Raw genomic sequence first — 23324 nt, 5'->3', positions numbered from 1 at the left:
CCAAAAGCAAAAACCCTCAAAAAAAAAAAAAAAAAAAAAAAAAGAAAGAAAGAAAGAAAAGAAAAAGAAAGAAAAAAAATTAGAAGGACAAAACAAATTTCTCCATATTGTTAAGAAATGCTTTTAAAAACCTTTAGGGCACATGTTTCCCTTTAGAGATGACTAACAAATAACTTTTGACGTATATTTAAGATGGAGTCGAAAGACTAGAAAATAGCAAGGATTGGGGAAGCCCCTGTGCTTCCACTTCCACACTGCTTGGGCTTTCTAACTGAAGTCTGTCAAGGATGAGTCTGTACAAATTCTGGTCTCTCCTACTGTCAAAGGCATTTGAAATACAGATATGATCCATTACCACAGCTTAGCCCCTCTACCTCCTCCAGAATCCGGATCTGGAAATCAGTCTATGGCCCTCATCAGCTGTGCCAGATAGTGAAGAAGGAAGACTCAAATTGAGCCCAAAAACCACCTAATCATGCAATAAAGTAAAGAGGCTCACAAATAAGGGCTTGAATGAAAAAACAAACTGCCTGTTAGACAATGAAAAACCTTTATGCTTAAAACACAGATGCGTACGTGCGCACACACACACACACACACACACACACACACACACTAAATTGGTCAATCCCTAAGTGTGATTCCTGGGTGAGGCCTCAAATCTGGTCTAGCCCAGGCATGAGAGAAATACAAGGAGTATGCTCCCACTCACCATGTATTAGACAAATCATCTACTTCTATCTCAGCAGAATACCATGCTTCTTTCTTATAGATCTAAGAATGGAAGCTAAAGACTACTTCCTCTAGAGGGCCAGCCCTGCTGTTCTGAGCCATGGAGAACCCACTGGAACATATGTGGAACACCCATTCTGAACACCAGACGCTAGTTTTGGCACCGTGGAGATGGGCAATCAACAGGTTTCCCATTCTTTTCAAGAGCTGCTACCAATACTGGGTATACTCAGAGATGAATCAGATAGGATCCTTGCTCTTAAGCATTCTTATAGCCTTTTAGAACCAAAGAGCCATGTACAGGAATCACTATGGTTAAAGAGAGGAGGGGAAAAGGACCATGAGAAAGAAGTACAGGGAAGTAAAAGAGAGGTGACCAAAGAGGCTTCCTGGAAACAGCATTATCAGAAAATTGAAGTTCTAAGGAAGTGGGAAAATTACAACCCATATGAGGGCCAATCCAGCCTGTCACTTGTTTTTATAAGGTCAATGTTAACAAGAATGTGTTTTATATTTTTAAGGTTATATTTTAATGGTTATATAAATACTTATATAATATCCTTGATTTTGCCTCTTGACCAATAAAGCATAAAATATTTGTGATCTAATCCCTAGAAAAATGTTTCCCAATCCATTCTAAAGCACAAAGATCGCAAATTAAAATCATAGCTAATATTTGCTGAGAGCTTACTATGTGCTGTGTGTGCTAATTCTGCAGATATTAATCTTTACAATACAGCTATACAGAGAATAGCATTACCATTTCACAGAGAAGTGAGTCATAGAGAAACTAGAAACTTGTCCAGAGTCTTGCAGCCAGTGAATGTAAAATCTGATCCCAAAGCTACTCTCTCAACCACTAACTCAGAGCTTGTCCAATTCCCTAAAGAGCAGAGACTTAAAGTACAGGACATGTGTGAGAAACAGCTCCCCATCTGACTGGAAAAAAAGAGAAGGAAAGGTTAGTTACGATGGTAACTGCCAAGGGAATTGTTCTGCAGCCACTGCATTGTTGATGATGTGGGTACATAATGATTTTACTTCAACACTGTTTATAGCAGCAAAAGGTTGGAAAATAACGTAGCATCATCATGAGGTAGTTAAATTTTGGAACATAACAATTAATGCAACACTCTGCATTCTAAAAACAAAAAGAACACCTTTTACCTGTGCTGTATATTAGCCAGCTATTGCTGTGTAACAAACAACTACAAGATCTTTTCTTCTTTTCTATTTTTTTAATTGCCAGAGGGCACATGTGCTTGCCAAAGAGAAACACAGAGATGGGGGAGAGGGTAAAAGGAGAAAGTACTCCTCAATGGGTCATGGTCACATCACAATCCCTTCTCCACCATTTTAGAAATGTTTAATGGTACACAATACATATTTATTTCTTGGATGTCTATAGATCAGCTGGGCTTGGCTGGGTGTTTCTAGGCTGCAGGTTGGGTCCATATCTGTTCTACTCATTGCTCAGTCTTTTTGAACCAAAGTCCTTGGTGTATACATTTGAATAAAACAAAGCCTCTTCATCCCTTGACTCAGCATTGCCATTTCATCACTTAACCTTATTCTACTGGCCAAAACAAGGCACAACAATGAGCCCAGAATGAGCTCAGAATCAAGGGACTTTTACCTTTCACAATGGGAACTGAAAAGTTATACTGCAAAGAGTACGGACACAGGAAAAGGTAACAAACTAGGCCAATGATTCAATCAATATACTATTAAAGAACAACATCCAGAATGTATTTTTAGTACTTGCCACAGATGACTGCTCCTAATCACAGTGACGCCATAGTCTCTTCTTCAAATCAAAAGGTCCCCATGAGTGATGTCCACATCTGAGACAAGCCCTTTAATGCTATCCACTCACATAACTTAACATAGTTAACATTTGTATTGTACACCACCCAAAAAATGAAGTGGCTGAGTCTCCTCTACCTGCCACGTTTAACAGGATGTAGTTGACATCTGTACCATACCAACCTTCTGACCTGAGGAAATGCTGAGAAGAGGAGGGACTCAGGGCCCTAAGAATGCCCAGCTATACATCTGAGGCCTTGTCTCTCTAAGAACCATCCCACAGGTGATGCCACCTGATATTAGGCCTGTGATCCTGTTATGCCACTCTGTCTCCCTATGAACTACCCCTATGGCACCATCATCTCACTTCATTTCATCACTACATATCAGGGGTTCCTCTCCAAGGCTGTCTCTGATCCCTTCATTTCCATTTTTAATGGAAGTTTCTTGGGCTAAAATCATATCTAGGGCATTCAATGTGTCAGTGCCATCATGGCTGCCTATGAAACCAGTGATCCCAAGCTGACAAAGTCATGAGGCCCAGGTCAGTGGAACAATCCAGTGTGTATGATTGGGAGTTGATAGCCACAGCAGAAGAGGAAGCAGATTCACACGTGTGTGTGTGTGTGTGTGTGTGTGTGTGTGTGTATACGTACGTGTATGTTAAAGAAACAGGCCTTTGAGGTCAGATGAGAGTATAGCACTAATGCAATGCTCTTCAAGGCTTAACCACATGGGAAAGGTCACAGTTCAAGTACAGAGACTTCCCTGATTTCACCCAGCAAACATATACTCCAAGATCTAGGGCTGGCTGAAGCTGAGAGTGAATCATAGCATGAAAACACTTTCAGAAGTGTGTTTTTTGCCTTTCTGTCTGTTTCTCCCTTTCCTTCTATCTCTCTCATTCATGGAATAAGTATATATATATATATATATATATATATATACATATATATATATATATATATATGTGTGTGTGTGTGTGTGTGTGTAGGTTTTCAAAAACCTTTCTGAAAATGCCTACCAAAATTTTAGCAACTTCTAATTCTAGTAATGAAGAACTAAGATAATTCAAACCAACTGTTCTCCTGGTACTACTAAAAGAATTCTGGATAAAATATGTTTTAGAAAAACATTCAGTAGTACTTAAGAATTAACAAGGCAGTGAAGAACTAGCAGGGCTAGATCTGGTGACAGAAGGAACTCAAAATAGAGAGACCAGCACTCACAGATGCTTTAGACCTTGGTGTCTGTGATCCTGAAGAAACCATTTGTGCCTTCTCAGCCTGCTTGGGCAAGGAGACACATGCCCAAGGCCCACTGAAGGCAGGGAGTCCTATTACCACCAATTTAAACGGGACCCCAAAGAAGTCAGGATGAACCAGCACTAATGCAGCCTGAGCATCACACCCTCTTAACATACTGAGTTGTCTCAATGGGCAGTGGTCCAGCCTTGCCCGCCCATTTTAGGATGGAACATATTTTTAACCTGGTAAGTTATTGCAGAAGTTCACTGTTTTTGACTTCTGTTTTTATTTTAGGATGCCCTGTTAGTCATATCTGTGATTTCTTTGATGGTGAGTTCTTGGTTAGAAACACATCTCTAAATCATTACATAGTGCCTAAGGGAACATACAATTCCCTTTGTGACAATCAACTCTGTTATAAGGTTTATGGGCTCATATGGCAGCTGAAATGAGTTCTGTTTCTGTAAATGCAAATTTGTGAAATTCTCTGTTTATTTTAAGCAGCTGTATTGCTAAGCAAAAAGTCTAGAATCAGAAAATCTTGGGTTCCAGTATTGTTTTGCCACTTACCAGCTACACAACCTTAGGCAAATTACCCATATCATCGCATCCCATTTTCCTCATCTGTAAAATATGGATAATAACATAATACCCACAATACTCAGAGGGATACTGAGAGATGTCAAATACTGGGCCAGTGTCTGGCACCTTCATAAATGCTTACTAAATGGCTGCTAATTCTTACATTAGCAGAAATGTGATCCTGGATACCATAGTTTAGAATAAAGACATAATAATAACAATAGCTATAATGAGAGGGCAATAAGTCAACTAATACCTTCAAACATTCTTTTCTTTTTAAGGTGTTTTTTATTTTTTTCCAAAGAACTACTTTATTTAACTTAATTTAATTTGACCAGAGAAGGACACACACACACACAGAGAGAGAGAGAGAGAGAGAGAGAGAGAGAAAAAGATGGAGAAAGTGAAAAAGCAAGCAACCAGGTCCTGGACTTGAACCATGGTCAGCCATGTGGGAGTCCAGCGCCCTTAGCCACCATGCCACCTGCCGGTCCTACCTACAAACATTCTAAGGTACATAATTAAAGGAGCAATATTTTCACACAACTATAGGAAGCCAGGCTTAGCATCACATGGAAGTAGAAGACTTGATCTCTCTCCCCAGAAACCTCTGGGTCAAATTGGTAGGTAAGAAATGCATTCCCAAAGCTAAGAGCAGCTAAGAGGTCCCACACAAAAGGAATGTCTTTGCAGAGGGATAGTAAAAGAGGAGGGAAGGCAACCGAAGACTTTGGGCTCCAGGAAATTCAGAAACAGCTTTAGTGGAGTTGACAGGAAAATCTGGCTGTGAGTTATGATGCATTATAGAAGTGTGAGCTGCTGAGAATGTTCTCACCCCCGCACAACGGTTAAGAATAGAAAGCAGGCCCCAGGCAGCCCCATGCTCAGAGACTCTGCAGTTAGGCTGCTGTGCCAGGGGCCTGCACCCCCCCACACACTCTCCCTGAACAGGTGATAGAACTGGGGCAGGGGGCTCTCCAGGAGCCTCACTTACTCTCTCTGACATCTTCATGGGCCCCGTGGTGATCATCATTGGCAGCCTTCTCAGAGCTCTTGGTTCTCATGCCTTTTCTGTTGCTATTTTTACCTAAAAAGAGAGAGAGTAAAGCCTTTACTTTCACATATGTCAGAACTACTTCAGGATGCTGGGAACTCAACCATACTCTCCTGCACAGCAGCCATTGCCCTCTGTGCCCATCTCCAAAGACGGTGCCTGAACTCGAAGCAGTCTGTGGTTAAAGGATAGGAAACATGTTTTGTAAACACCCAGGAAGAGAAACACTCATAAAGACAATGGACACCTGCAAGTTATTACTATTCTAAGACCACAAAATGCATTTGACCCACATTGAAGCTCAAAGGCCTCATATATAATAGCTGGAACTGGAAGCAGAAGCCTGGACTTCTGACCCCAGAGCTAGCCTTTTTCACCATGCTGGGCTTCTCTTACCTAATCCTTTCCTAGGTCCTGCATTGAGTACCTGTGGATGACAATGCTGCCCACCAATTGGAGAACCCCTGTTCTACCTGGGAAACCTGCTTGTTATGCACCTACTGTCCCTCCAGCTTCTCCTAAGCCTGGTTCCCTTATCTCTGCTCCTTTCAGCCTTTAGTTCATGCTTCCTCCCACCAGAATGTGCTGGTGCTGTTCCTCCTCCTGAAGCCCCCTTCTCCTCACTCTTGAACTTATTAGCTTCTTCCAGTCTTGTAAACCACAGTCCTGGCATCATCTTCTTAAGCTGGCTTTTTTGACCTCCTGACCTAAAACAAACACTCCTGTAATGAACTCTGATCGCTCCTGGCATGAGTCAAGTTGCCTTTAATCTGAGCTTAATGTAAAAGTTTGGATTCACAAGACATACTGAGACAAAAAAGGGAGAAAGGGGAGCAGGCTGGATTTGGGGAAGGAACTGGGCAAAGCTGTGGTCTCAGCTCCCACAGGAGCTCTGGAGCAGGAATGCCACATAGAATACTCGAGTTTCTTCTTGAGATAAAGAACTGCCATTTCTACTGCAGTTAACTACTGGCTACAGACTGACCAGCTGAGGAGTGGGAGATACAGCCTTCCAAGGGCGCTTCTCAAGAGAAGGGAGCAGCTGTAAGCTGTCCAAGGTCAAGACTTGCAGCATCTGGGGGATAGACATGCCTGCAGGAAAAGAAGGCATCAGCAGAGCACCAGCAGGCTCCACCACGGCTCTGCACACCTGATGTGTGAAGCCTCATCACCGTGGCAATGCAATATGTCTATTTGTGAGCACAGACTGGAGGGACTGCATGTGGCTTTGCTCACTGCTGTGTCTCCAAGGTCCTGTTCATAATGGGCTGCAATGAATGAGTGAACGGGTGAATGACTGAACAAGTCAGTGAATGAAAAAAGATATTTAATTGGACTTTGAAAAGCAAGTTAACAGGGACCAGTAGTTAGCGTAATGGCTATGTCGCTGGACTCCCATGTAGTCGACTGTGGTTCAAGTTCCGGATCCAGCATCTTAAACTCACGCCGGGCTCGTGTGCATGCATGCCCAAGATCCCAAGAAGAGAATGGAGGAGAAGGGATTGGGGCATGGCCATCCCCCCTGGGAGGTGATTTCTCGCTTTCTATCTCTCTGTCTTTCTGGTGAGCACACGCGCCCTATAGCAAAAACCTCTACAAAAAAAAAAAAAAAAAGCAAGTTAACATACCAAAAACAGGTCCTGGATTGTGCCAAGTAATTAAATCATTTCAGAAAATTTTATAGTAACCCCCTATCCCCCCTAAAGTTTATATATTAAGAAACCTCAAATCTTCAAGAAAGTCAAGGGGTATATTAAGCCCAGCTAAGAGAAATTTCTTTTGCTATATAGCTAATATACCTGCTACAAGTAGCTTTTATTTTACATATAGGCTGAGGGGGGGGGGGAGACAAAACTGAGTGTCCCAATTAGGATATAAAGCCAATAAAAAACAACAACAACAGCAACAAAGTTTATTTCTTTCTTCTAAGAGTCCTCATATCACAATCCACTCCCAACCTCAGCCAGATCACAAGCACATGCACCCAGTATCCTCCAATTGGTGGGCAGCATTGTCATCCACAGGTACTCAATGCAGGACCTAGGAAAGGATTAGGTAAGAGAAGCCCAGCATGGTGAAAAAGGCTAGCTCTGGGGTCAGAAGTCCAGGCTTCTGCATCCAGAAAGGCCTCAAGATGCAAACCTAGGACTCTCTAGTGAATTCAGCATCACAGAACATTGCCTTACTCCTAAGACACAGTGGCTGGCCATATGCAAAAATTTTATAAAAGCCATAAGAAGGAAGCAAGCCCAGAAACCTGGACACATCAACATCTGCCTCAGTGCCACCTTAGATTCTGCCCCATTTCTGTGAGCTCCCCCATTTCTTGGAGCATGAATGTCATAGCTGGTAACCATCAAAGATGGCCACTTCAGAAAAAGCCTGACTGAAGATCTGTAATGATCTTTGTAGTTTAGCGAAATCAGTAGAGTATTTTTTTCTAAGAATTATCATATTTAACTTTACTTATTTATTTACTTATTTTAATTTGACCAGAGGATAGAGTAGGAGAAAGAGAGGGAAAGTGAGAGAGCAAGTCACCAGGTCTGGGATTCAAACGGCAGTTGGCCATATGGGAGACCAACACCCTCAACAACCATGCCACCTACCAGCCTCCAGTAGAGTAAATTTTGTTAATGCTAGGTCTAATGTATCAGAAAGATAAAATACTTTACAAAAAAAAATTTTTTTTGGCAAAATATGTGAAAAAAAAGTCAAAGAAAGAATGTTCATTCCAACCCTCTCTGGAAGTCATTGCTCATTGGAAGTCTCCTCTCAGCAAGGACAACCTTCTGGGGTTTCCCTGGGACAAGCACAGAGAGTAAATGCTAAAGAGCACAACCATGGACCAGTCCAACCATGCTCCCTGTGTTCAGGTACGGGCTGAGGAAAACCAGCCCACTCAGCCCTGGGAAGCCAATAAAGGTCTAGATGTCAGAAAGATGTCCTACCATCCTGAGAGTTTGATTCCCCAGTGGGACCAATATTTGGAGAACAGAATCTCCAAAGGGAGTGGCAAAATGGCACCCAGACAAGCCCTACCAGGGCTAGGGAAGAAGTAGGATGGTTAGAATCATCACCTAAAGGACTAGTCCAGCCCATCCCAGCAGGTCTGCCCCTGCATGCTCCCAGGGTATCCTCAGGTGTTCTATTTTACATCTCTAGGCTCGGGTTCCCTCATCAGTAGAAAGAGAAAGACGCTGCACCGGCACAGTGGAGTTATGGAGAGGAACCAAAAATGACACGTGTGAAGCCCTTGGGGCTTGATCTGTAGTCATCACTGAACAAAACACAGTGACCATCTCTTCGTCATGAATATCATAGCGTCCCAGGGGTCAAAGCACTATTCCAGTTGCTGGAAGAATAACAGCTCTTTTATGTGGTGCAATTTACAATTTACAAGGCATTTTCACATAGATTATAACATTTAATCCTACAAGGACCCCCTGAGGACATAAAGTTGATTATGAACATCATTTTGTAGATAGATTCACTGAGATTCAGAAGGGAAAAGACACCTGCCCAAGGTCGCTGACAGAGTCAAGGAGTGACAAGACTGCAGACTGACTTCAAATCTGGGTTCTTTCCAACCCCTTCCTCTCTTATAACAAGAAAGACAACATATGGTCTATACAGATGAAAGAAGAAAGTAAAGTGGAAATAGTGCACAGAGAAGGAGCCAGAATCCAATCAACATCACCATCTGGGCTGCGTGACAAAACAGAATTCCTTAAAAGTAGCAAACTGAGTTGCCAGTGTGGGACACATGTTCTATTCTGGTCTATAGTGATAAATATAATTCTTCTTGGTTAATAGAAAACTATTTTTTTCTCCTCTTTATACAAAGAGCTTACAGTAGCAACACCCTAGAAACCAAAAAAAAAAAAAAAATGTTGCTGCATTTTTGCATTTCCCCCAGGAAATTCCAGTCCAACAGGCTTTGCATTCCCACTTGTGAAGGACCATGAGGGCTCTGAGATCCTTGCCTGCCTCTTAAGAAAGCTACACTAGGAGGAAAAATAGACCAAATGGGCTTGCAAGAGCACCCCAGAAATATAGCCTGGAGATGGTAGGCCAGACAATAATTACAGCTTTCTAAATCACCATAAATACTTGCAGATCTGCTGCGAACCTTCGTAAAGAAAGAGCCAGGAGGACTTTGCAGGTTGACTCAGACAAAAGCAATTAAAAACTCCTGCTCCAAGCAGATGGTAGCAGATAAGTGTCCTGAGTGTGCAGGAACCCATTCCCTTATCCAGTTCTGAGCAGTCAGCTCCCAGGCAAAATACAAGTTGCTGGGATGGGGTAGATCCTGAAAGGTGGCTGTGAGTGAGTGGTACTTGCTTCCATTCATAGGAGATAGAGCTTGTGGGTGGATACAGAGGCACCAAACAATTTTCTAATACTTTTAACCAGGGCTGGGCCAAAGTCAATTGATCAATCAAATCCATCCTCTCCCCCATCTAAGTCTTCCTTTAGAAACTAGCCTTATTAGCCATACCCTCCTCTGGGCTGGCCTTTTATTATTTTTTTTCTTCTATATTGTTAGTTCATTTGTTGTTGTTCTTCAACTTTTATTTTTTATTTTTATGTTTTATTAATTTTTAAATTATTATTAATATATTAAAACACTATACATCATTTAGATTTTAAAGACTTTACCCAGAATGATATACACCTAGTCCAGCCCCGTTGAGACTACTGTACACATCCTCACCTCGTCAACACATAAAAAACCTTATCTGTGTCCCACAAGTGCCTTACCTCTCCCTTTTCCCCCCAAATTTCCTTTTCTACATTCTTCCCCTCCCATAGTCTTTCCACTTTGTCTCTAGGGTCCATTACAATTTTTAATGCTTTTATGTTCTCCGGTCTTTCAGTTTCTACCATAGAGTGCAGACAGTTGGTATGTGTTAAGTGGAGACATACAGTATCTCTCTTTCATAACCTGACTTGCTTCACTCAGCAACAAATCTTCCATATTTGTCCACTTTCTATCAAATTCCAGGGCCTTTTTATGGCTAAATAGTATTTCTTGGAGTATATGTGCCATAATTTTTCAATCCATTCATCTGTTTGTGGACTTTTGGGTTGGTTCCATGTCTTAGCAATTGTGAATAATGCTACGATGAAAACAATTGTACAAGCACTTTTCCAACTGAGTGCTCTCCTGTCCTTTGGGTAGATACCCAGGAGTAGAATTGCTGGATCATATGGTAGTTCTATCTGAAGGTCTTTGGGAAATATCCATATTATTCTCCACAGTGACTGGACCAATTTACTTTCCCACCAACAGTGTAGGAGTGTCCCCCTTTCACCACATCCTCTCCAGCACTTATAATTACTTGTTTATTTAATCTTTGCCATTATGACTGGGGTTAGGTGGAATCTCATTGTGGTTTTGATCTGCATCTCCCTTACAATGAGGGATATTGAACATTTTTTCATATGCTTTTTGGCTATTTGTAGGTCTTCCCTAGAGAGTTGTTTATTCAGCTCATTTTCCCATCTTTTAATTGGGTTAATCATTTTCTTCCAAGTGGGCCAGCCTTTTATGGAGAAGACTTATTTCCAAAGCCTGGAGCCTGAGGGACAGTGAGGTGGGCTGGGGCAGCAGTGACTTTGTGGCCACCACTACTATCCCTTATGTAGCCAAAAGCCATCTTCCTGACTTGTTACCAAATAAAGAGTCCTTTGCTTTTAAAGATATATCACATACCACAGTAATAGCACTAGGTAGTCATGTGTTGGTATTGTGCAAGGTGCCATTGGTACTCACCAGTGTTCTGTCTGGAAGCAGAGCATGAAAGAAAGCCTGGGGCCCCATTCTGTGTCTGAAAGGTAAATTCATGTAGTGCAAGCCAAAGGTGAGGGACTGACACTGGGGAAAAGAAATACTAATAATCCAGCTGTGTGGTCTGGCAGGACCTATGGGGGATTCAACCTGGCTAGGGACTCCAAGGAATGGGAAATGAGGGATTAGAAGCACCCCTCCTGAGGCTGGAAGATTGGCACTGACCCACTGACCTCACACCTTCTCAAAAAGTCTGAGTTGTTACTGTTCCCATGCCACAGTGAGGTTTCCAGGCTTGGAGAAATCACATGTGTTCATGAGTAGCAGAGCCAGATTTTGACCCATACACTCTCCAAATCCTGAACAAATTTCATAGGGAACATTTACATATGCCTTGCATGGAGTAGGTATTCCATACATGCTTGGGACGTCAGAGTCTTAAACTAATATCTGAAGGTGTCTTGGGCATGCCAAGCATCCTATGATGACTGATGAGGCTACAATCCAGTGTGGGCTGGTGTCCTTCCCTGAAACTATTCCAAGGAACAAGAATTCCATGGCTTTGGGACCAGCAGTTAGCGTAATGGTTATGTCACTGGACGCCCATGTAGCCGACCGTGGTTCGAGTGCCGGACCTGGTGGCTGAAACTCATGCTGGGCGCATGTGGGTGCATGCCCAAGATCCCGAGAGGAGAATGGAGGAGAAGGGATTGTGGTGTGGCCATCCCCTCTTAGGGGAGATTTCTTGCTTTATGTCTCTCTGTCTCTCTCTGTCTTTCTGGCGAGAGCACGCACCATATAGCCAAAACCTCTCAAAAAAAAAAAAAAGAATTTCATGGCTTTCATGATCTCAGAGCAGTAGCTGGGTGGCGAAGATGTGAGAGGGCCACAGAGACCAAACCTGAGAGTTCAGACTGACTAGCACCTCAGGGACATCTAAAGGAGTCTTTCCCTTCTCCAAAATCCAGGCTGCCTTTGTCCCACCACTGAAAGCATCAACCACCATGGGATCTGGCAGTCATGAACGCCTGGGGCACACAAGAAACATGACGGCTATTAAGAACTACAGCATCCAAGACAGCTTCCCCCATCATGGGAGTCCTCTGATCCCATTATTAGCCATGCATAAACCCTTGTTTCTAGAAGCTTGGGCACAGGCAGGAGGAAATTTGCCAGCACTAATAGTTGACCTTGGAAAGCATATTGGAAAGGGAAGTGGTATCTTAGAAAGGTACTAGCCAATGTAGAGGAACAACATTTTTTTACAAGACATCTTTTTCTTCAGAATTTTGTCTGAGTTTAGCTGGACAAAACACTTTGGATTTAACTCTTAAAACGAGTTTGGAATCTGACACTAAGGATTTCTTGTTGTTTACATGTGTTAATATTATTGTGTTGGTTTTAAAATACATTTGTTGAAATATTTATAAACACATTCTCCTAATTCTCACATTCTACCATTGCCCATAAAAAGACATTTCTATCCAAAGGCCAAACAGTGCAAAAATGCCCTAAAAGATGAAGCTAAACTGAGAAGAGAAGCCCTTTCTGCCAAATGGTTTGCAGCAAGCACATGCAACAGAAAGGCCTTTGTTTACAACCAAATACACTCATTTAACAACTCTTTGGTTATTTCCCACTAAGGCTGGAGCACAACACTGGACGAAATGCAAACTCAATGATTCTGGGCACAGACATACAAACAAACGTGGCTTGTTGCCCACTGTTCAAATTCCATGGGCTCAGGACTATGGATGTGGTGGGTTTGCTCATAATCAAATAGTGGCATATTCTCACCAGTGCTTGAAGAAAGCAAGGAACAGAAAATAAGTAGGAGCCCAAATTTAGAGACTACAGATCTGAACCTACTTCCAACCCAAGGTGTAATAGAGGGAAAGAAAAAGATCTTCAAATTACTTATTCAGAGTTTTGATTATTATTTTTGTTGTTACTGCCAAGTGGGAGGAAAACAGTGGGTGAATTGTTTAACCATGGCTTATTTCTTTTTATTTTATTCCCCCAAAAAGAGCATGACCACAGTCTAGCACCATCGATTTGGAGATGGCATGCAAAATAAGTAGACCCCAAACTTACTTGCATGCCCCAAATGTGGACCCTTATCTTCTTCTTCACCCTGAGATAATGAAAACTGGGAATCTGATACTCGCTCCCTGACCCCAAAGCATTGCACCTACAGGAATCTAGAAACTGTTGAATTGGCCTAGAGACAGTTGAATAAATAGAATTAGAAAGAAGCAGGTTTCGGGTGCCAATGAGGAAAAACATTCCAGCAATAGTATCATTTACCCAATGAATGGCCAGAGCCCATTCATGGCAATGTGTGAGTATGGCTGGGCAGCCGCTCTGTACTACATCTATATAAGAAATCATCACTAGGGGAAGCTGAGGAAGGACACATGGGAGGCTTCTTGTACTACTTTAACAGCTTTCTTTAAGACGATGGCTATCTGAAAATATCATTGGAAAAGACAAAGCACATGACAGACTTTTAAACTGACTATCCATGATTTTATACTCTTATTCATCTCCAAATCCTATCCCTCACTCCCACATCAGTGCCAAGACAGGGTCTGATAAATAGACCATCCACCCAGTGTGGCAAAGTCTAGAAGTTCCCATTTAATAGCCCAGGCCATAGCCCAAGGTTCCTATCTCTGTGTCCCTTCCTAAAATGTGGTAACAATATGCTTACAGAACAGTCTAATGCTGAGATAAGTACTTCTATAATATCATGAGTAGTATATCAAGCCACAACTTAAAGTGGGAAAAGTAATCTTCTAGTGCAGCTTAATTGCAAAATACTATACTGACTCCTCTAATCAAGGTTGTTCTTAATCCAGAATGACCCACTTTGAGTCCAGGGTGGAGGGGTCCTCTGATCAAACATAATAAATAAATAGATGATAGATAGATTGATAGATAGATTATTGTTAGATAATTGATAGATACATAGATAGGTATGTAGATAATTGATATAGATAGACAGATACATGATAGATTAATACATGATAGATAGATAAAAATATCCAATAGGAATTAAAAGTATGAGGTACATCTCCTACTTGGCTTGCCATAGTTGGGGGAGATCTAAAAAGCTCCCGCACAATTCATTAGAAACAAGGTTGACAGTGTAGGCCTGAAGGCAGCTCCCCTCGCAGGTCTAGAGTTTCCAGGCACCTATTTTCAGTTAGGGAGCCATTCCTGCAAATGTCAGGGAGTACTGAGCCAGACATTTCCGGCAAAAGCAGAGACTAGTTATTAAAAATAAATAGGCTGCCTCACCCATTACCCATCTTCACCTAATCAGTGAAGCAGATGATCTTTTTCTTGCAATCATCTTGCACCCTGACTTCACCTTCAGAGGCTCCTTTTCAAGGAGCATCACCTCCTCATTGTGTCATCTCTCCATTGTAACAACTGAGTCTACAGATTAGCCTATGGGCACCACTGAAGCCAGGCAGTGACTTTCTTAGCTGTTTTCTGCAGGGAAAGAAAACTATCTTGGGAATGATGGCTGGTCACTAGTAACAGACCCCAGGACAATAAAGCCAACCCTCTTATTAGACCTTAAACATTGCCTCCCCTGGGAAACACTGTCTAAGTCCCAGACCCGGACTGCTTCCCCCTTACTACTTTCTTTAACACTCTACACTTCTACACAACCCTGAGCACACTTGCCATTACTTTTTCAAAGACCGTCAATTACTGCAAATTCCATAAGGACAGAGGCCAGGGCAATTTTCCTTCTCTAGCCCTGGGACCTCCCCCAAAACCTGGTGTTGAGCAGTTTCATGGTAAGAAACTATGGAATGAAGGAACGGTTCACACAGGACTAGCACATTATAGCTGGCAGGTGCACTGGAAGCTTTGGTTGAAAGGCTTTTATAGCAATTGACAAAGTGAAGGTGCTAGTCTTGTAGCTGCAGATGAAGAAGCTGAGATTCAGAAAGATGAGTCATGAGCCCCAGGGCCCTGAGTTGGTGAGTTCAAGAATTGAGTATTAAGTATAGTCTTCAGATGCCTGACTGAGATTCTTCCACTTTCCCCACTGCCACTACCCCCACTGACTACCAGAACCTAACAAAGCATCTTCCATCCACCCCATCAACACCTAGAATTTCCCTAAACATATAGACGATACTAAAAATCAAAACTGCATGTACATCCATTTCAAACCACCAAACTCAAAAAGCCCCTGAATTAAAAAGCACATAAGGGCTTTCAAATATCCCCAGCCAGCAAACAACATCAAGGAAGTCACTTTAAATGTGTGAGCTTCAGGTTGCTCATGAGTAAAACAAGAATAGCCATTCTTCAGAGTTATTGAAGGAATTAAACGAAATTGTTGCCTCTCCCACAACCCCCCTAACAATAAAAGGAAAGAAACTTCCCTCCAAAAGCCTGAACTCAAAACTCATACTGTGGGTTCCACACTCCCACCCACAGTAGAGTAGGGAAACTTGCATGGAATTAACACACACCATAGAGAAGAGCACAAGCTCATAGCTACAGAAACATACTCCATAAAAGTAGAAAGAATTTAGAACATCACCAGATGACTAAAATTCAAAGCAGAGCCCCAAGAAGGCACATATACTCTATGGAATATTATTCAGCCATAAAAAAAAAACTGGCTTTTGACAGAAAATGGAAGAATATGGAAGATTTACTGCTGAGTGAAGCAAGGCAGGCTATGAAGGAGAGACATTGTATGTCCCCATTTAATATATACCGAGTGTCCACACTCTATGACTGAAACTGATTGCCTAAAGGATATAAAAACACGGTAAATGAATGTGAATACCAGATATAGTTTGTGTGAACGACTGGAGTCTGAGGAAAGACATTTAGAAGAAAAATAGAGAGGCAAAGCATTAATGGGACAAAGAAATGTGGTATTATCAGTATAACATGTGGTATTATGTTGGAGATAAGTTTTATCAACTGAACTAGAGAAAAATGTTCACATGTTGAAATATTCACTTTGTTAACTAAATAATATCATTGAATGTATAAAAGAAAATGAAATAAAAAAATAATAAAAAAAGAAATAGGAGCCAGAACAGCCCTTCTTCAAGAGACAGACAGCTCCATGGCTCCTGCGATCTAGCCATTTGGGCAGAAAGGAAGATGTCCCACTGATAACTGGGCCTCCAGCATCCAAAACTCGCGTGAACAGCCCTTCTTCAAGAGACAGACAGCTCCATGGCTCCTGCGATCCAGCCATTTGGGCAGAAAGGAAGATATCCCACTGATAACTGGGCCTCCAGCATCCAAAACTCGCGTGATTGGGAAGAAACCGACCATCCACCAGATGACTAGAAATCGCTGCAGGACCACAAGAAATATGGGGAAGCAGGAAAATACCTCTCCCACAAGGGAAAAGGATAGCTCCTCTTTATCCACACACAGTTCAATGGAAATCATGGAAATGTCTGATAAAGAATTCAGAACATTCATAATGGCAAAGCTAACAGAGATGGAAGAGAAGAGAGACAAGGAACTGCTGAAGAGGAAGGAGAAAGGAGTTGAAGAGTTCCAGGAGGTGAGGAAATTCATGCTAGATCTAAAAGAGGAATTTCACACTTTACAAAAGAATCAGATGGAACTGTTAGAGATGAAGGCTATAATACAAGAAGTCAAAATCTCCCTTGAAAGTATTAAAAGCAGACTAGATCATACAGAAAATAGAATCTCTAATGTAGAAGAGAAAATGGTTGGCCTAGAAAAATCCACCGCGAAGACTGAGAAAATGGCCCAAAAATTTGAGAATAATATGCGAGAAGTACTAGATACCATCAAACGTCCAAACATCCGGATAATAGGCATCCCAGAAGGTGAAGAGACTCATAAGGGCATTGATAATCTATTCCATGAAATCTTACAAGAAAATTTTCCAAACCTGGAGAGGCACTCAAAGATTCAGACCCAAGAAATACAGAGGACCCCAAATAGAATCAACCCAAGAAGATCTTCTCCAAGACACGTTATAGCCAGATTGACCAAAACCACAGACAAAGACAAGATACTAAGACTGGCAAGAGAAAAAAGGCAAGTTACCTACAAAGGGTATCCCATCAGACTAACGGCAGACCTCTCATCGGAAACAATGAGAGCGAGGAGAGAATGGGAAAATGTATTCAAAGTATTAAGGGAAAAGCAATTTCAACCGAGAATTCTGTACCCAGCAAGGTTATCGTTCATTTGGGAAGAAAAGACACGAACTTTCCCAGATAAACAAAACCTGAAAGAATTTACCAGCACCAGACCGGATCTCCAAGAAGTTCTTAAGGGAGTGCTATGTCAGTAAAATTAAATGCAGACACACAGAAATAAGAGTTCAGAAACTAAGAAAATGGGCAACTTAATTGTAGGGCCAAAAGCTGGAGTTGAGTATTACATCCCAGATTTCAATCTGGAACATCGAACCTCAACAGATACAGAAGAAAGATTAAGTACATGAGACTGAACTGATGAAACAGTATTCTACGACTTGACTAAAATATTGCTGCTTTTCTTCTAAGCTTTGTTGTCCGGTTTTAAGGATTTTTGTCCTGTCTTCAGCTATCAATAGATTCATGTTCCGACTATTTGAACAGAATACTAACCTGTTTCTAGGCTTTAAGTTTCAAAGAAATATCCTTACCAGTTCAAAACTGCTTTTCTTGAAACCATCGGCTGATCTTGCTATTGAAAAAGTAGTTAGATTACTTATGATTGTGTGATCAACGAAATGTTGGGGGAAAAGGGATTGAAAACAACTGTAGACAGCAGAGATAGTGTAATAAGAGAGTGGAACAGGGCAGAGGGCTAGACATGGGGTAAAAAACATATATATGAAAGTAGAAATGGAATATTATGGATGATAACATGCATTATTAAGCCACTATGCAGTATATTCTAGATGGGAAACCACATTTAGAATGTTGTGATGATGCTCAGGGAATGAATGTAAATTAATAAAAAAAATTTTCAGAAGAAAAAAAAAGGCATTAGAAATACCTATTTGATGACTGCAGTTAAGCTATATAGCCCTAGTTAGGTGCTACTTTATAGTATGTTCATTCTATTCACTGAGGTTTGTTTATGCCTAAAGTCAGACTTGTGTTCACGGATATGTACATATCAGCTGTGCTTGCTATTGAAAATATTTAGATTTATTAAGATATTTAGTGAAACAATAAAATGGGGGAGGCATAGAAAGGAATAGATACCAGACACAGTGTGGGAGGAGGGTGGGAGATGGCAGAGGGTGAGATAGGGAATCAAAGATGGGAAAAAAGGCAAAATATACAGAAAACAATAAATGGAAAATGATTTGTTGACAATAACAAAAAAAAAAGAAATAGGAGAAAACCAAGAAATACTTCCCCACAAGGTAACATAATAACTCCTAACCAACAATGGATAAAACATAAGAGATCATAATAAAAATGTCAGAAAAATAATTCAGAATTTGCAACTCAAAGAGATGCAAGAGAAAACAGACAACCAATTCCAGGAGATGAGAAAATCCTTCCATGACTTGAAGGAGGAACTCCATAAAGAAATAGACACCCTGAAAAAGAATCAAACAGAACTTCTGGAGATAAAAAAATACAATGTAGGAAATTAAAAAACTTCCCTCAAAAGTATCAGCAGCAGATTAGACTGCACAGAAGAAAGAATTTCTGACCTTGAAGACAAAACCTCTGATTTAGTCCAAGCACCCAAAAAGGATGGAACAATAATCATTAAAAATTAGGACAACAAATGGAAATCCTAGACATCATTAAATGGCTGAATGTCCACATAATCGATATTTAAAATGGTGAAGAGACAGGCACTTTCTATGACTTTGCCATAGAAAGTATCTTTCATGATATATTAGCTGAAAACTTTCCAAATTTAGAGAGGCATATGGGCATCCAAATCCAAGAAATACAAAGGTCACCAAATAGAAGAAGATCCTCTCCAAGGCATATCATAACCAAATTGCTAAATATCAAAGACAAAGGTAATATTCTTAAAATGGCAAGAAATGTGAAGCTACTTAACAAAGTTACCCCATTGGACTAACATTGGACCTCTCAACTGAAATAGTGCAGGCAAGGGAAGAATGGGAAGACGTATTTAAAACCCTGAAAGGAAAACCAATTTTTGCAAAGTCTTTGTTCTATACCCAGCAAGATTATCCTTCAAATCGGAAAGAGAAATTCAGTCATTCCCAGATAAACAAATGCTAAAAGACTTCACCAAAACTAAACCAGTACTTTAGTAAATACTGAAGGGAATACTACACCAGGAAAACTAAAGGGAGATAAATGGAAAAAAGAGAACACAAAACAACTAAAAAAAAAGGATAAGTTCACACATGGATAATAACACTGAATATCAGGATTAAATTTCCCAACTAAAAGGTTAAAAATGCAGATTCAACTATTTCATACATAAGTATGTTTAACTAAGAATTGACCAATTATACGATAGACAGCTGTCTCCACAGGTTTCAATTTATGTATTTATCATTCACTATATAAAACTAGATTACAAAGAAAAGGTCCAAAATGTTACAAGTAACTGAATCTTTGTATGGAATGAATTTAAAGAAGGCTAAAACCAAGAACTGTGTAAAGCCTGCAAATTACCAAATCACTGACTTTACCATGTATTCACTTTTAAACATTTCTTTCCAATTTTGTTTTGGCTTTCTATGTTTGGTGACTTATTTCTTTATGTCCTCAGAACTCACAATGAGTGAGTAAAAGTTTTCTTTTTCTCTCTCTTCCTAATGAGCTATTGTTGTGCATAATTTTGGCTATCTCTTACTGAGTCGATGATATTACAGATCTTATCAGGATATAAACTCTTACTGCCCATAGTCCTCTACATGGAAATTACAAATTCTTCTTTAATTGGCTAGGTTAGGATGATTTTTATTTTTAAAAATCCATCCTCATTAATTTATGGGGCTTTTTTTGTCTTATTTGTAATCAATTTGTCATTCTTTAGAACTGTATTTCACAGTAAAGAATGTCATAGAGAGGAACCAGCAGTCAGCGTAATGGCTATGTCGCTGGACTCCCACGTAGTCAACCACGGTTCAAGTCCCGGACTTGGCGGCTTAAACTCACACCGGGTGCGTGTGCGTGCGTGCCCAAGATCCCGAGAGGAGAATGGAGGAGAAGGGATTGCGATGTGGCCATCCCCACTGGGGAGTGATTTCTTGCTTTCTGTCTCTCTGTCTCTCTCTGTCTATCTGGTGAGTGCATGCGCCCTATATAGCAAAAACCTCTCCAAAAAAAAAAAAAAAAAAAGAATGTCATAGACAATTCAGTACATACTTTCTGATAACCAGTGAAAAGGGTTTGGAATATTCACAACATATAATATTAAACATTGTGGGACCAGCAGTTAGTGTAATGGCTGTGTCACTGGAGTCTCATGTAGTCAACCACGGTTGGAGTCCTGGACCCAGTAGCTTAAACTCACGCCAGGCACGTGTACATGTGTGCCCAAGATCCTAAGAGAAGAATGGAGGAGAAGGGACTGCGGCATGGCCATCCCCCTGGGGAGTGATTTCTCTCTGTCTCTCTGTCTCTCTCTGTCTTTCTGGTAAGCGTGTGCACCCTAAAGCAAAAACCTCTCAAAAAAAAAAATATATATATATATATGTACACTGTGGACATGTTTTTAAAGATCTTTCTGTGGGCCAGCAGGTGGCATGGTGGTTAAGGTGCTGGATTCCCACATGGCCGACCATGGTTTAAGTCCCAGACCTGGTGACTTGAAAATCACACTGGATGCATGTGTGTGTGTACTCAGAATCCCAAGAGGAGAATGAAGGAGAAGGGACTGCAACACAGCCACCTCACCAGGAAGGTGGTAATTTCTCACTTTCCTTTTCCTTCTGTCTCTCTCCAGCGTGTGCATGCAAAAACTTAAAAAAAAAAATCTGTATCCAACAAAGATGTGTAAAGATTATATGTAAATCATTTATAATAAACATTTTAAAATAACAATATAAAACAAACACAAAACATAAAAATTGAACACAAGAACTAAAAGATGCTTGGTAGGGTTTTCAGTCTCTAGATATTTCCTCTTATGACATCCTCTTGTTAGGACTATAATTCTTGGGTTTTCTCTGCCACTTTGTTTCTGTAATCATCACTGTATTTTTTCCTTTTTATCTATTTTTTTCTATATAAGTTTATTCCAAAGAATACATACTTAGAGAGTATTGACTATATGCAAGGTGGTATGCTAGCTGCTGAATATTCAGTGAAAAATAAACAGTAAGTCCTTTCCATCATTAATTTTACAGTCTTTTCAGATCAAGTTCTACTAAATACACCATTTATGTACTTAGTTTCTTTTTCCCTGCATTACTATACTAAATTTAGTTCACGTATACCAACTGGGATTTGTTTATGTTATGCTTATAAACATTAAGTGTATGTAATAGGTCCTTGGCATGAGCATCAAACTGAGCATTAGAATTTTCAGTGAATTAGGAAAAACCCAAAGGTTTATGAAGTCTGATCATCTGTACATAGGCTGAAACAGGAATTTCCATCTAAATACTGTTTTCTACATCTGCAAACAATTTTTCCTTTTCATGTTGCTACCCCTTATCTACCCTACATTGTTAAAAAATAAACTGATTTGAAATTTTTTTTAAAAAAGAAATGAAACAGTTACACATAGGTCTTCTAAATAATCGGTGGACATTCTGCAAATGAGTCTTCCCACTCCTATTCTTGTTAGTGTTCCTATTTCTGTGGCTTTCATACATCTTAATATCCATACTGCCCCCAGAATCACTGTGAATTCTCGGTAGTTGTGTTCAAGGTTACACAACCTGCAGAGCTACCTGTCCATTCAGAGTTGCCCACAAATGAAGGGCAAGGGCCCCTCACATGTGCGAAGAGGGCCACTGGATGGGACCACACTTTCAAGAGTTCTGTATCCCCACAGAACCTTCTGGCTGCCAACTTGCACGAACAGTTTAACCAAATCAAGGCACTTCCTTCGATCCCCAGCTCTGTAACAGTGCCACTGACACCACTGGGCACATAGCCCCTTTCAGAGAAAGTCACTGCAGGGGTGGAAAATGTGGCCACAATCTAGTTCATTCCCCCACTCTGGGAATACTAGGACTACAGTCCCTGCCATTTGAGAAAAGAACTTGTGCTGCAATAAAGTCTCACTTCACAAGGTGTGGGAGAAACCAAGTGGAAGTCGTTTCCCCTAGACAGGACTGGCCGGCACAGGATGGATTTGAAACGGGGATGAGAAATGGATGGAGGGCAAACATCCCAGACTGCGGCAGGCCCCTCTTCACAAGCTCCAGTCCAATTGCAGCTGAGACTCTGGTTGCACCTGGACAGGGGACTCCTAGCCAGAGCAGAGGATTCAAGGGACCCTCTGCAAGCTGGAGGGCCAGAGCCGAGAGGGCACACTGGCTGGGTAAGGCCCACTCCTGGAGCTTTCCCCAGAAAGCCATCTGCCAAAACAGGTCAGTCATTCACACTGCCAAATCGGAAATTCATTCTCAAGAAAATGTCGCGTAGGAAGAAGTGTCCAACAGAAAGGTGACTTTTCCAGGGAATTTCAAGTTCGGGACAAGAAGGACCCAACTCCCCAGGCAGCTTCCCCACTCCACTGCTGTCCCTACCGGAGGGGAACGAGTTGATACGCGGCTCACAGTGAAGTTCTGGGGAGCTCGAAGGACCAGCCCGCAGCTCAGATGTACTCTCCAAGGAGGCGGGAACAGCGTCGGGGAGGTTCGCCCGGCTTGCCCCATGCCAGACACACAGACTGGGACGCCAGTTGATCCCTCCAGGCGCGCAACCTCGGTCGCCCCTTTGTGCCGCCCAGTACAGAAAGTTACTTACCTGGTGGAGGCGACTCCGAAGCCAACTTTTCCCTCTTGGGAGTTTTCTTGGGTTTGTTCGCCCTCTTGGGAGGCCTGGGCTCGGGCAGGCGCTCCAGCTTCTCCTCCCCCGCCCTCGGAGGCAGCGGCGGAGAGAAGGGCTCCGGCTCGGGCTCAGGCTCCGGGTGAGTGTAGTAGGGCTCCTGGCTCCAGATCTCCTGCACGTAATAG

The 23324-nt window shown here is 41.5% G+C and overlaps 1 protein-coding gene across 1 annotated transcript in view; it reads right to left on the bottom strand.

Moving 5' to 3' along the window:
- CPXM2 (carboxypeptidase X, M14 family member 2) overlaps window positions 1–23324 on the bottom strand; it is a 164821-nt gene that overhangs the window by 141163 nt on the left and 334 nt on the right. Inside the window, exons 2-3 of the mRNA XM_006143965.1 lie at window positions 23116–23322; window positions 5362–5454 (exon numbers count right to left, since the gene is read on the bottom strand). Of these exons, the coding sequence (XP_006144027.1) occupies window positions 5362–5454; window positions 23116–23322 (300 nt within the window). The remainder of the gene's footprint in view (window positions 1–5361; window positions 5455–23115; window positions 23323–23324) is intronic.

This window comes from Tupaia chinensis, unplaced genomic scaffold (genome assembly GCF_000334495.1).
Source record: "Tupaia chinensis unplaced genomic scaffold, TupChi_1.0 Scaffold000113_1, whole genome shotgun sequence".
NCBI classification, from domain to species: Eukaryota; Metazoa; Chordata; class Mammalia; order Scandentia; family Tupaiidae; genus Tupaia; species Tupaia belangeri.
The sequence above is the reverse complement of the archived record's forward strand: the minus strand, read 5'-3'. Positions and strand labels throughout refer to the sequence as shown.